At 45.8% G+C, this 14,640-nt stretch overlaps 1 protein-coding gene across 1 annotated transcript in view; it reads right to left on the bottom strand.

The window, feature by feature from the left end:
* Window positions 1-215: 215 nt before the first annotated feature.
* LOC144791457 (cytochrome P450 2J2-like) overlaps window positions 216-14,640 on the bottom strand; it is a 131,470-nt gene continuing 117,045 nt past the window's right edge. The window contains exon 9 of the mRNA XM_078666135.1: window positions 216-1,443. Coding sequence (XP_078522261.1) covers window positions 1,265-1,443 — 179 coding nt within the window. The 3' untranslated portion in view covers window positions 216-1,264. The remainder of the gene's footprint in view (window positions 1,444-14,640) is intronic.

The following is a 14,640-nucleotide window of genomic DNA, read 5'->3' as shown; positions in this document are numbered from 1 at the left end:
TTAGGACAATCTGCCACTCTTTTTTGTGAGTCTAACCACTCTTAATTAAATTTATAATGGGTAGAACATGGGTCACAGAGACTCCTCTCATTTTGTCCCATCAACAGCAGACACACGCACCCCTGGCTACAATACATTTCCTCTGTTTTCAACACTGGTCATTGTGAAGCTGCTTTGCTCTTTGTGATCATAACAATGACAAAAAATGGGATGAATATATTTCAGTATTTTATTAAAAGTCAGTTCAAGTCACACAAAGAAGTATATGTACATAAAACAAAAAACACTGCATCAAGTTTGGCCAAGGCTACTTTGTCAATCGAAACTCTGCGAAGCAGTGATTTAAATATTATGCGATGTCAATTTTCTTATTCTGACCAGAGTCCATCTCTCATTATTTCTTTCATCTACAGAAGGGTCATCCTTATCAGCCCAAGGCTTGTCATCATCTTTCCCAGGGTAAAACCTTAGCTTGTCTATGAATGCTCCTCAAATTGTGTTGAAGACTTCTTGCAAATCTCACAGACCATATATGACTTTCTCTTAATTTGTAATTTTGTTTCAGTCAATCTGCCCTTAAACTCTGTCCCTGAGGTCATGCGCCAACCCAAGCTCGCTCATACATATGAATACTTAGTGGCCATCAAAAAGGGCTTTTTTTATTGTACACTGGGATTGCCCAGCGTGTGTTTTCTTTTTTTTCAGGCAAACCACCAACCTTTGGGCTTGCACATTTTGCACTAACTATAGCTACCCCTGATAACTGCATTACCGGTTGGCAATATGCCACAGTAAGAGTCTTCCTGATGGTGGGTTGCTTACAGAACAAAGACCTCTATTGAGACTGCTGTATCCCGCCCTATTCCCTATATCACCTTTCAGGGTAAGAACTACAAAACAAGGGCAAAATAGCAGAAGAATAGCAGTCATAGTGTGCACAAGCTGTAAGGGTTTGCTGCTCGACAAGATTTGGAGACATTCTCTGATACTTTGCCAGTATATTTTGCCTAGTTGTAATTTAAGGTAGATCAAGGCAAAATATAAAATGCAAATGAAGCCATCTATTTTAAAACAGTACACCAAACATTAATAATTCCATTAGATGACTATGACAAAATGCAACCACCAATATGAATGCATAAGTTACTTTCATTTTAATCCAATGAGCTATTATAGGTGGGTAGAAGACTGCGTCAAGTGGGTAATAGTACTGTAAAATATTTCTGAATCATAGTTCTTTCTTCTGTCCAGGGGCAACCTCTATCTAGCGGGGTACAGCACACATACGAAAAGGGTGTGGCTGTATTGTAGCCCCCAAGATGACATCCATGTTGACATGCTTCACTCCCTCGGGGAGCCGGAAGGTGAAGGCCCGGAGGAGGCTTGTGAAGAAGATGAACAGTTCGATCCTGGCCAGCGTCTCCCCCAAACACACACGGTGTCCTGCAGGTGGAAGAAGAGGAGAGCTGGGTCACTTCTCTTACTACTGCTCATGATGCATAATTTTCCAGGTAATATGGCAGGCAGGGCCTTGGGTGTGGGGCTTATGGGTAAATAGAAGCTCAGAGTTGTGAAACTACAGTGCAATGAATCCAGACCTCAGGTTTCAATACAGAGAGGCTACAAAGTTCTCCGCATCCAGATTTTGAGTCTTATTTACAAGAGGCCTGTGCCACCTGAGCATTATTGTTTTTGATGATCCAGTGGCTCAGAACTCTCAATCAGATCTAAGAGACAATGCAAACCCATCCTGGATAGGATTGTGGACATGGAGTAAGGCAAAGCGTTGCGCTGCTTTACTCTGTATCAAGGATGCGTTCCATGGGCATTGCGTTGGATGCTCACATACAACACCCATGGATTTCGACGCTGTCGCAGATCTATAAAATCACGCCAAAACCTTACTAGCTAGCGTAACAAGGAGAAATGTTTTAATTTCTCCTCGTTTTTTCCTCTTTCCATGTGTGCAGCATTCTACAGCACACATGGAATGAGGAAAATGCCTTGTGGGATTGTTTTTTTGTGCAGGAACGTTCCCCTTCGTGAACAAAAACAGCCCTGCTAAAAACACAGACACCTTTACACCATGGTGCAAGGGTGTCTGCACTGGCTCAAGGGTGCCAAAACTGCACCAGCACTGTGGAAAAGGACAGGAATGGACTGTATATCATAAATTCACAAAAGAAAGAATTGATGGGCAGAATGCTGGACAATGCAAATATTCACCCCCAGTCACAAGGATCTAGGTTTAATCCTTTGTGCTTTTGCTCACCACACCACCCCAGTTTGGACCCAGCCATATGCAAATCCTTATCATGAATACGGCACTTTCCTGCCCTTTCCTTTTGATGTAGGGCAGTGCATTAAATCGACTTGCTGCGCTGCCCTGTGCCAAAAACTTGTAAATGACGCTCTTTGTGTATTGGCTTCTTTCACTTGACCCTCTCAGGGTTACGATCCTGTTAACAGTATGGTTTACTAAGATTTTCCTGCAAAAGCCTACTTAAAACTATGGGCCAGATTTTCAGCCAATTGAATTGTTTTTGACGACCCAGTGGCTCAGGCCTCTCACTTATATCAATGAGACAATGCAAATCCACCCAGGATAGCCTCATATATATAGAGTAAGGCATTGTGCTGTATTGCTTTACTCTGTATCAAGGATGTGTTCCATGGGCATTGCGGTGGATGCTCCCATGCAACACCCATAGATTTCAACGCTGCCCCAGATCTGCAAAATCATGTAAACCTGGGGCAGCACCAAAACCTATGCCTTGGCTTCTTTCGCTTGGCCCTCTAGGGGTTGCTAACCTGTTAACAGTATAGTTTACTATGATTTTCCCACAAAAGCCTACTTAAAACTATGGGCCAGATTTACTAACATTTTGAGTCATGGTTGCAACACTTTTATGGTGCATCCATGTGGCTAAATGCTAGTAGATATGAACAAACCCAGGCAAGGGGCAATTTGCCTTGCATGGCTTTGTAAAGAAATATTTAACTCAATGCATCAGCTCGTGCTGCATTGCTTTACATTTCATTTTGGAAGGCATTCCATGGGTGAAACAAGGGCGTTTCCATGCACCTGCCCATGGATTTCACGCAATCCCAGATTTACAATTTTTTATAAACCTGGGATTGTGCAAAATTGCTACGCCTCCCAGACGAGGGCGTAACAAGGAGACACATATTTTTTTCTCCTTGTTTTTCCTGATTGCGCTAGTTATAAAATTGACTGCTAATCTTCTATGCCTCCGTCTCCCACTGTGTCTATAACCATTAGGTACACCACCAGCACATCCTTCCTTTCACTAGACAAGTGTCCACATTGCATACCACAGATGTGTGACACATGATTTTGTTTTTACAGAGAGGGCCCCCTTCCCTGAGTTGTAACCAGGTTGAGGTGGGGTAGCTCAAACCCACAAATTTGGGTGAGTAGATAGTATGAGAGTACCTTTGTGGACTCAATAAAGATATGTTAACAAACCGTCAACATAAGCATGTACCGTTTTGGGAATAATGTATTGTTTTGACTCGTTGCAATTTTTTGTGTCTCACGTTTACAGATAAGTTCCAGTCATACCGAACTATACACAGGATTACTGGTTTTGTATCACTCTGTGAAACTTTTTCTTTCACACGCACAGCAGCAGCTTTGTTTATTAGTTCTGGTCCTGATGAAAGCATGGATACTAATATACATCACATAGGCTGAAACATGTAGACCGTTTTATACATCTTAGCAGTTTGAATCTACACTACTTTGCACTGCTGTTTAACCTTGCCAGTTCGGACAAGTCAATAAAGAGTCTTTTTGTCCCGACTAGGTAGTTTTAAACTCACTTTTACATCTTCACTCACATTTCGTGCTGCACCCTCACGACACCTATTACTCACATATGGGATTTTAGCATCCTCAACACCTTAGGACACTGTAAAAACATCTCAGAGCTCCTGCCTCACAGTGAGGGAGTTGTAGCCCTCAGTGGGACTAGCTTTTCCAATTGGGAGGAGAAGCCCATAAGCTGAAGCATGCCACCTATGGTGGTTGAGGGCATTCGTCCTAAATGGGATTGCTCCCCTTTGGGGTTTTATTGTGAGACGCAGATCCACTCTTTTCTTTCTTCCCAAAGTGGTTTCATGCTAGCATAGACCTGAGAAGTTTTGTGTTATGATTATAATGTTGGCGGAATCTCTTCTCGCAGGTCTTTAAACTGTCTCCCTTGGACCCTCTCCTCCTGTTCTTTGTGTTATGGCTACTCTCAGAATGCCTGCTTCAGGGGTGAGGCTACACTCATAATGCCACCTTCAGGGGCGAGGCTACATTTGGGATGCCCCCTTCAAGGGTGAGGCTACACTTGGGATTCCTCCTTTAGGGGTGATTCTACACTCGGGATGCCTCCTTCAAGGATGAGACTACACTTGGGATGCCTCCTTCAAGGGTGAGGCTATACTCAGAATGCCTCCTTCAGGGGTGAGGCTATATTTGGAATGCCTCCTTCAGGGGTGCTACACTTGGGATGCCTCCTTCAGGGGTAAATCTATATTCTGGATGCCTCCTTCAAGGGTGAGGCTACACTCGGGATGCCTTCTTCAGGGATGAGACTACACTTGGGATGCCTCCTTCATGGGTGGGACTATACTTGAGATGCCTCCTACAGGGGTGAGGCTACACTCAGGATGCCTTCTTCAGTGGCGAGACTACACTGAGTGTGCTTCCTTCAGGGGTGATAACAAAATACAATATCCCAACAGGTGATATTCAAAAGACAAATACTTTTGTATGCACAAGGCATTACACGTACATGAGTAAAGGAGACAATTATTCAAATCAAATGGTTATTGAAATTATTCTTGTAATTCACAAAAAATGGAGGACAAGGTCATATATATACAATTGGGGCAGCACAGCGAGAAAAAATTCAATTGACAACCAGATATAAACTTGGTGCTCAAATATGTACAAGTAGTCAGTGGCGACACAAGTGGTATAGTGAACAGCGTGAACGGCGCAGGTGCGTGAAGTGAACAATATATACAGTGGGTGACTCAGTGCGTGACAAAGTTGGAGTGACTTTACACTTATAATCGCAATTTAAACAGAGCCACAGTAAAAGATGCGCCTGCAATTGCGCTGCGGGGTCGACGACGTTCCGGTCCTCAATTGTTCGGGACCATCCTCAGGACATGGTTGCCTCAATAAAGGTGCTGATAAGAAAACAGCGATCGGTCAGAAAGATCCGATCTTCTGCAGTTGTTGAGTCTTCCTCAAAGGGGTCTGGACCGAGTAGAAAAAGGAGTCTCCAGATGGAAAGCGTCTTAGTTGTATTAGTAGTATGGTCGAATTAAGGAGTCCAAGTGAACCGGACCTGCAAACATCTAGGTCGGGATCCAGATTAAATCCGTGGTATTACGCCAGTCAGGGATCGGGCATGTAATGACTTCCGCATTCGGATCAGATCTTTCTGACCGATCGCTGTTTCCTTATCAGCACCTTTATTGAGGTTTAAAAAAGAAGTCTAGCAGGGCAGCAACAACTCGTTCTTCTCCGTTAATCATATTTTGTTGTCTGGACTGAATCTTCTTCAGGGAGGATCTTACCACCCCTGGGTGTCATAAATTAATAACCATACAATCTCCGGTACCACATTTTTTCAGTAGGTCCCACCCATATCACACATCTGACCATCATAATTTCTTCAAAGAGGAGACTGATATTTAAATTAAAGCTAGCCATATAGTGCACCACTTTATTTCTTAACTCTGTATAGGATTCTCAAGCTTGAGATGTTAATTTGGGAGCTCCTTTGAGGACAATAATGTAAGGTGTTGCCTCTGAAGGCAAATGTAATATCTCTGAAGTGGAGTGCCATGCCCTTGATGTATTTATACTCTGGTGCCAACGCCGGCCTCCCTATCTCACATCATCTCTGATGTTGGCACTGTTGGTGCAGCGGGATGTTTAATCTGAGATATTGTATTTCCACAGAGCATGGTATACCCAAGGGTTGTTGAACATTTGGTGGGACACCCCTTTCGGTAGCCTTCGCTGGCTTTCTCGCTAGATTCATAGGGGGCATTTTCCATTGCACTCAATCTAGCCTTAATTTCAGCGAGCTCGGCTATAATCCTCCGCTCAACGTTCTCTAGTTTGGCATACAATTTTTTTAGAAGTCCCTCAGGGTTACCGGTGTCATTAGTATCTTTTAATTTGGTGTCTTTGTTTTTTTGGTTGCTATGTTTCCTTCAGGTACTAGGGGCTTTCTTATGATTTATACAGGTTACTGTGCTCAAATCCCCAGGCAGTTTCCTTTTCTTTGTGAGTGGCCATTTTGTTTCTTGGGAGTTAGAATATTCAACTAGATCTAGCTATTTGTTAAATACACAGGGATGTTCCTTAAATTTTGTGGCTTTTCCCCAGATTTTCCTTTTTCAACAGTCTCAATAGTGTTTATCTCCTCAACTTGTGCCACAACATTTAAAAGCACTCTGTTAACAATCTGTTCAGTTGGCGCAAGCCTTTCCTCCATGTTACATATTTTGTTTTCAATCAGGCCCCTGGCGTTGGTTAAATAATGTGTTATTGCATTAGCTGGTTGGAACTGTGGTTTCCCACGGGGTACTTCAGTTAACTGTCTTTTGCCCATTTTGCATTAAAGTACTTATGTCCAGCTGCTAGAACCCAGATGCTAGACTGTTCTTGCAGTTGTCCTTAAATGTTTTTATAAACAACATATTTCTAGGGTGTTTAGACAGCTCTGAGCTTGTGCCGCTAATCAGTTAACAAATAAAATAAGGAATCCCTTTCAGAGCTTTCTAGCTTGCATTTTCTAGGGTTTAAGATGAAAAGGGGATGGCCTTCCCTGCCTCTACCTGGCAATGACAGGCCTGCCCTTGGCCCGGGATTTGCCCGGGTGCTTCCCATGCTGTGGTATATGATGTAGCGTTATATGCACTAGGAGATAGGTCTCCTCCCCTTCCTGTGCTTTTTGCTCTCGGGGACTTTGAGTTTCACCTGAGAGTTAGCAGGTGAACGGGGAAAACAGAGCATCTGCCTCCCCCCTTCTGCTCCGAAGCCACCGAGATCATCTGCAGCATTCCTCAGGGCTCATCCCTCTGCCCAATGCTGTTTAACGTCTACATGGCACCACTCGTCCATGACGCCGGACTACACAACCTCAACATCATCTCCTACGCCGATGACACCCAGCTGATCCTCTCCCTCACCAAGGACCCCCACACCGCCACAACCAACCTCCACGAAGGAATGAAGGCCGTCGTCGAATGGATGAGGAACAGCCGGCTAAAGCTGAACTCAGACAAGATGGTGGTCCTCATCCTCGGATCCACCCCCTCGGCCTTGGACGACTCCTAGTAGCCGATCATACTGGGAACAGCTCTAACACCTGCTGATAATGCACGCAACTTAGGGGTCATCCTCGACTCCACTCTCTCCATGACTAAGCAGGTCAAGGCCATCTCTTCCTCCTGCTTCAACCCCCCTCTGCATGCTCTGCAAGATCTACAAGTGGATCCCCACCAAAACGAGATGAACGGTCACCCAGGCCCTCGTCAGATTGGACTGCGGAAACGCCCTCTATGCAGGAGCCTCGGCCAAACTCATGAAATTGCTGCAATGCATCCAGAACGCCTCTGCACGCCTGATCCTTGACATCCCTCGCTGCAACCACATCACACCCCACCTGAGAGACCTGCACTGGCTCCCTGTCAACAAGAGGATAACCTTTAACTTCCTTACCCAAGCACACAAGGCACTCCACAACACCAGACCAGCGTACCTAAACAGACGACTCAGCTTCTACACCCCCACCCACCAGCTCCGCTCTGCCAATCTCACCCTCGCCACAGTCCCCCACATCCGAAGAGCGACCTCCGGCAGCAGATTGTTCTCCCACCTCGCCGCCAAGACCTGGAACACCCTCCCCATCCACCTACGGCAGACCCAAGACCTGCTGACCTTCAGAAGACTCCTCGAGACCTGGCTTTTCAAGCAGTGCCAGCATTCCTCACCACCAAGCGCCTTGAGACCCAACGGGTGAGTAGTTCACTTTATAAATGCCATGATTGAATGATTGATTCATTGATGGTGACAGTTTTGCGGTAAGAAGGGAGAAAAACATAGTGATACATTGGGCCACAGTCTATTGAAGTAATTTCGCGGTATCCGGCAGTGCATGCCAATGAAAATGCAATATATGATTGGTAAATGACTACCCTTACAAAAGTAAAAGGCAGCCACCTTGTTTTGACCCCACTTTGGCAGTGTTCTGTGTTTATGGGTTTTATTTACAAGATATATATATGGAAAGTTTAGGGGTCCCAAAATGGGTTTTCCCCATGTAATTATGGGGATTTTAGACACAACTGCAGCCTGTACTGCTAAATAGATCTTTAATCAATGACTGATTACTATCATCTCTGTTGAACAAGACTGAATAAAGAACATTTGTTGGAATTCACATTTGTGAACCTTGTAATTTCACTTGAACGTAGTCGCTCCCTCAATTTCTTTTGAATTCAAGTTTGGACTTTACTGGATCATTTCGGTGGATCCATTTGAGGTATTGAGCTGACATCATCTGGAAAATATATTGACGAGCACTAATTGTATGAATTTGGTTTTTGTCTGTGCCCACTTGTGTACCCTCACCGTTTTTTCATTTGTGTAAGTACTGCTAAATAGATTTACATCAAATTGGATAGGAAGCTAGATCTTGGTCCAGAAAGAGTGCTTGTAATTTGGTGTAAATCTGTTTAGTAGTTTCGGAGTTATTAAAGTTAAAATATTTATGTATATCTAGAGATGGGGATCTCCTGCAGAACCACGTGCCAACAGCAATGTCGTGATTGGCTGACCACAACCTGAGGGAAAAGTTGAGGCCAACATTTTGAACATTGGGACACGATTCCTGGGGAAAAAATGAAATGTAAAAGTGATAGAAGGCATCAGGGTACTCTGATCCGATGAGAATGTGAGTCGCACCCCATGGATAAGAAATTGTCCAAAAATGTTTTACTGAGTGCACCCTCGTGGACTCAGTGGATCTGCGGATCCAGACCCCTATTTAAAAAAACACATACACCCACCACAGACCCACAAACTCACTCACACATTCACTCACATACCCACACAACCACTCACATACCCAATTATATACGTATACAGCCACTCACTCACATACCCAATCACAGGCTCACAAACCACTCACACACCACAGCCCCATACAGTCACTCACACATCCACTTACATATTAACACACCCATACAACCATTGTAACACCCACTTGCACACCCATATAGTCACTCACACTCCTACTCATACACCCATACAGCCACTCACACACCTACTCGCAAAGCCACTCCCACAGCCACTGACCTGCCCACATAGCCATACACATCCACCCATACGCCCATATAGCCACTCACACACCCACACAGTAACTCACACAGCTACTCACACACCCACACACAGTCAGTTACACACTTATATAAATTGCAGTAGCATAGGTTTGTATTAAATGTGCTGCTGTTTTGGTATTGAATGTGTGCAATATAACTGGCAGACCCCTTATTTGTCTGAGGGTTTACAACTGATCCATAAAATGAATTAAAAAAAAAGAAAGACTTGGTGCATTGCATTTATAGAAAGACTACATGAGTTACCTTAACTTAATTTAAAAAAAATTTAAATATATAATAAGAATGAATGTGTGAATAAAATGTATTTATAAGCTTGTGAAAATGTATATTAGCAAACTGAACTTATGGGTCAAGTCGCAGTGCAATTTATATAAATAAAAATAGTGAAATTCACAAAAAAAACAAAGGGTATAGGGATGTTATTGTTAGTAAATAGCATTTAAAAAAGTAGGCATTTGCTGAAAAAAACAAAGATTAGAGGGACGTTATAGTTAGGTTCTGATTTTATACCCACATAGAAATGCAGCAGTTATAGTTATCGTTATCCCAGCTGTAACTTGTGCCCTAAGGTAACTATAATTCATGCCCTCGTCATTCACTGCTAATTACATCACTCATGACATCTTCTATGACATCATTGATAATTTCACTGCAACATTTTCAGTGAAACTATTGATGACAAAACTATACATGGTGGGAACAAGAATTATAGTCACCTTAGGGCACAAGTTGTAGTTACTTGGGTTAACTATAACCATTACTGCTGGATTTCTATGGTTTTGGGAGTGTAAATTCTGAACCTAACTATAACTTCGCTGTAACCTTTGTGTCTTCAGTGGAAGAAAAGTATCTATATCTATCTATCTATCTATCTATCTATCTATCTATCTATCTATCTATCTATCTATCTATATATATATATACTAGCAGCCCGTCAGGCTACCCTGACCCCTGCCTGCCCCGACATTGTCCAGCATTTAGGGCCCCCGGCCCGCCCGCCCGCCCGCCCGCCTCGTGCCCCGCCTGCCCCGACCCTCGCATGCCCCGACATTGTCCCCCGGAGCCTTAAAATGGCGACATATGATAGTCACAGCAGTGCACTATAATGTAAAACCGTCTCACTGTATTACAGCTATTACTCCAGCCTTCGCCTGGAAATTACCATTTCCATGTGTTTAGAGTGGGGATAAACCGAACAAGATTTCCTGGCTTTCCTTCGGGCTGCTTGTTTTCCCTGTCCCCGCCCGCCCCGTCCCCCGCCTGCCCTGACACCCGCCTGCACGGACATTGTCCCCCGGAGCCTTAAAAAGGCGACATATGATAGTCACATCAGTGTGCTTCGGGCTGTTTGCTTTCCCCGTCCACATGAAAAGTACCACGAAAAGAGGGCACATTTAAACACGGCTCCGAGGTTGACAGATCACTTTCGCCTGTGGGGTCTCTTTGAGTGGGATTTATCCTTGACGGAGCTCGGCGTGCCGAGATTCCAGCATGGTAACATAATGCCCACGTGTCAACCTAATGACCCTGAAAGCTGAAACGCTGGTGCACTGCAGTTGAACTTCCTGAGCTGTTATGAGTGTGATCATGGTAGTTTGGAGCCTTACGTTATGAGCGTGATCGTGGTAGTTTGGAGCCTTACATCACCCCGTCCCCCGCCTGCCCCGACCCCCGCTGCCTTACCTCAGCCGCCGCTCCTCAGTCCACCGCTCCTTGCCGCTCGCCACCGCTCCTCCCCGTGCCATGTCCGCCGCTCCTGGACGCCGCTCCTACCTGTGCTCCTGATGTCAGCACGCAGGTCGCGGCCGGCGCTACTTCGGGGGGACTACTTTTTTTATAATGTAAATTTTTTAAATATAACGTATTGTTTAACTATATATAGCCTATGTCCATCTGCACACCCTGAGGATTCCAACGATGTATCGGGTGTGTGGATTGGCGCTGTGGTTTCCGAGTTTACCCGCCTCAAAGCCTCATAGTTCTTCCTTTATAATAGTAGTAGTAGTATAGATAGATATATATATATATATATATATACATATATATATATATATATATATATATATATATATATATATATATATAAAACGTCATAATCAAGTGACATTTCATAAATAATATACCCTCTTAATGGATATACCATCATTCCAAGATGGCGCCCACAGTGGTGCATGAGGGTCCAGTCCTATGTCGCTGTCATTGATTGCAAAGAAACTTTATTAACTTGCTGTTTTCATGTCACGAGTGACACGCTGATGAAGGCTCACGCCGAAACGCGTCTGTGCTTTTTTCCCCCACAATAAATTCCCGTGAAATCCTCAAACTCCTTGAGTGCTGCATCTTTTCTTACAAGTTTGAGAAAGTTCGAGTGTTTTATATATATATATATATATATATATCTATATATATGTATATAGATATATATATATATATATTACCTACTGGCGGTCGCCAGTAGGTAGTTATAGTTAGGACCTAGTTTCCATAGGAAATCCGCAGCTTCTATTTGGAATAACTTTGGCGCTGGTGGACGAATCTTTGCAAATTTCTCCAAGAAAATGGCCTGCTCCGCTCCTTCCCTGAAAGTTTGGGGGTGATTCGTCAAGTGGGGGCCGAGAAAAAAGGGGGGTCCCAAAACGTGTTTTCCCCAGGCAATTTTCCATAGGACCTTTAGCCAGGGCTACAGCCCGAACGGCTGAACGGAATTACACCAAATGTGGCAAAAAGGTAGAGTTTTATTCGCAGATCACGCTTTCTGTTGAATGGTGTAAATCCGTTCAGTAGTTCACGAGAAGTAAAATCATAAGTATATCTATATGTGAAGTACCGTACTCTGTACAGTATGCGTACCTTCCCGAGCACGAGCTGCATGCTGATTGGATGTCAACTGTCTGTCAACACTCCAAACCAGGAAGCGTTGGCAGCCATCTTGTGACCCCCTAGGCCTGCTCAGGGGGTCGCACAAGGATTTTTTTTAAATCGCGGGATACGCGTAGGTATGCGTACCCCGTGAAAAAAAAAACTGTCTGCTTTTTTGAAAATTAGCCCCTGGGGGGATCAAATCCAGGGGGCATAATGAAAAAATAAGTGTGGGGGGTCCTAATCCCCCTACACTGCCCTGGGGACCACCACCCCCCGGGGCAAAGTATTTATGATAGTGGGGGGCATACAGCCCCCCCACAGCCCCGGGGACCGCCACCCCGGGGCTTTGATATTAACGATGGGGGGCCTCTAAGGCCCCCCAGCCCCAGGGACCACAACCCCCAGGGGCTTTGCATAAAATTAAAAATTAAAAAATCTGTGTGGGGGGGCTCAAGCCCCCCCACATGCCCCGGGGACCACCACCTCCCCGGGGCACTAATATTTAAAATAGGGGGGTCTGTGATGGACCCCCCCACCACCACCACCCCCGGGGCTTTACAGTTGTTGGGAGGCAGGCCACGCGGCCCCCCTCCTGGAGCCCTTGATGGCCCTAGGGACCGCCACCCCCCAGGGCGGGCTCCTGCAGTGTCCTGGGGTGCCCACCCCGGGACACTGCTGTTTGCTATGGTAGGGCGGGATCCTCGCAGCTCCCACCCTACGATAGCAAATTTCTTTGGTTTTTGGAAGAGAGAGCAGGAAACCTGCTCTCCCTTCCAAAAACCAAAGACTATTGCTTTTCTGAATGTTGAGCAGCATGTTAGCTGCTCCCCATGCCAAAAAGCAATGCTGGCTCCCTCAGGATGCAGGAAGCCGGCAGGGACCGTGGGGGGCTTGGAGACCCCCCACAGCCCCCGACGAGGAGGGATAAGGGAATGGGGTCTCCGGGGCCAGAAGTGGCCCGAGAGGGGGGCCACGGGGCCCCCTCCCAAAAAAATTCAAATTATTTTTTTTTTAAAAGGCAGTCCCCGGGGGATGAAGTCCCCGGGGCCAAAGGTGGCCACAGGAGGGGGGAAAAGCAGCCCCCCTCCTAATTAAAAAAAAAAAGGCAAATGCCCCGGGGGATGGGGTGCCCGGGGCGGAGTATGGCCCTGGGAGGGGGGCCCTGCGGCCCCCTTCCCAATTTGAAAAAAAAATTAAAAATTGGGAGCAGGCCCTGGGGGATGGGGTCCCCAGGGCTGAAAAAAAGAATAAAAAGAAGGGGGGCTACACTGGGATCGAGAGGAGGCCACGCCCCCTCCCTGCCCCTCTCTGCAAACGCACCCTCTGGCGCGTTTGCAGAGGTGGAACTACTTCCACTTGCATACTGGGGGTCCAACTAGCCCACCAGGAGCCTCCAGTATGGGCCAGGGGGCTTCCTTGCAGAGAGGTGTAATGAGGCCATGTCCCTTTTTACACCTTTCCGCAACGCAGCCCCCCTTGCGCGTTTGCATAGGGGGAACTAATTCCCCTTGCATAATGGGGGGCTCCTGGGGAATTAATTCCCCCTCTGCAAACGCGCCAGGGGGCTGCGTTGCAGAGAGGTGTAAAAAAGGGCGTCGCCTAATTACACCTCTCTGCAATGCAGCCCCCTGGTGCATACTGTAGGTCCCCCGTTGAGCTAGTCGGACCCCAGGGACCCCCAGTATGCAAGGGGAATTAGTTCCCCCTCTGCAAACGCACCAGTGGGCTGCGTTGCAGTGAGGTGTAATTAGGCCACGCCCCTTTTTACACCTCTCTGCAATGCAGCCCCCTGGCACATACTGGATGTTCCTGGTGGGCTAGTTGGCCCCCAGGGACCCCCAGTATGCAAGGGGACTTAATCCCCCAACTTAGAACACGCTAGAGGGTGCGTTTACACAGTGGTGAAGGTAGGGGGCGGGGTTTGAGGTGATGTGAGTGCAAACATGACCTGTGACGCGTTTTAAGTTGGGGAATTAATTCCCCAACCTAAAACGCGCCACAGGGCGTGTTTGCACACATGTTCCCTCAGGCCCCGCCCCCTTCCTTCACTATTCTGCAAAATATTCCTGTAAAATCTGCCAAAGTACGAATTCCGATTTACTCACCTGTTATCACAAGAGACGTCAGTGCTGCATCTTTGAGCGCACTACTGATCCTGAAAAGTCATTCTAACCATACTTACAGTAAGTTTAATTTCCTTCCATAGGCTAACATTTGGAACTTTAAAAAATTCCTCAAAAATCAGCCGAACTATGAATTCCGATTTACCCACCTGTTGTCAAGAGTGACCTCAGTGCTGCATCTTTCAGCTCTCTACTATTCCTGAAAAGCAAA

This window comes from Lissotriton helveticus, chromosome 11, assembly GCF_964261635.1.
Source record: "Lissotriton helveticus chromosome 11, aLisHel1.1, whole genome shotgun sequence".
In the NCBI taxonomy this organism is placed as follows: Eukaryota; Metazoa; Chordata; class Amphibia; order Caudata; family Salamandridae; genus Lissotriton; species Lissotriton helveticus.
This window is presented reverse-complemented; position numbering and strand designations above follow the sequence as displayed.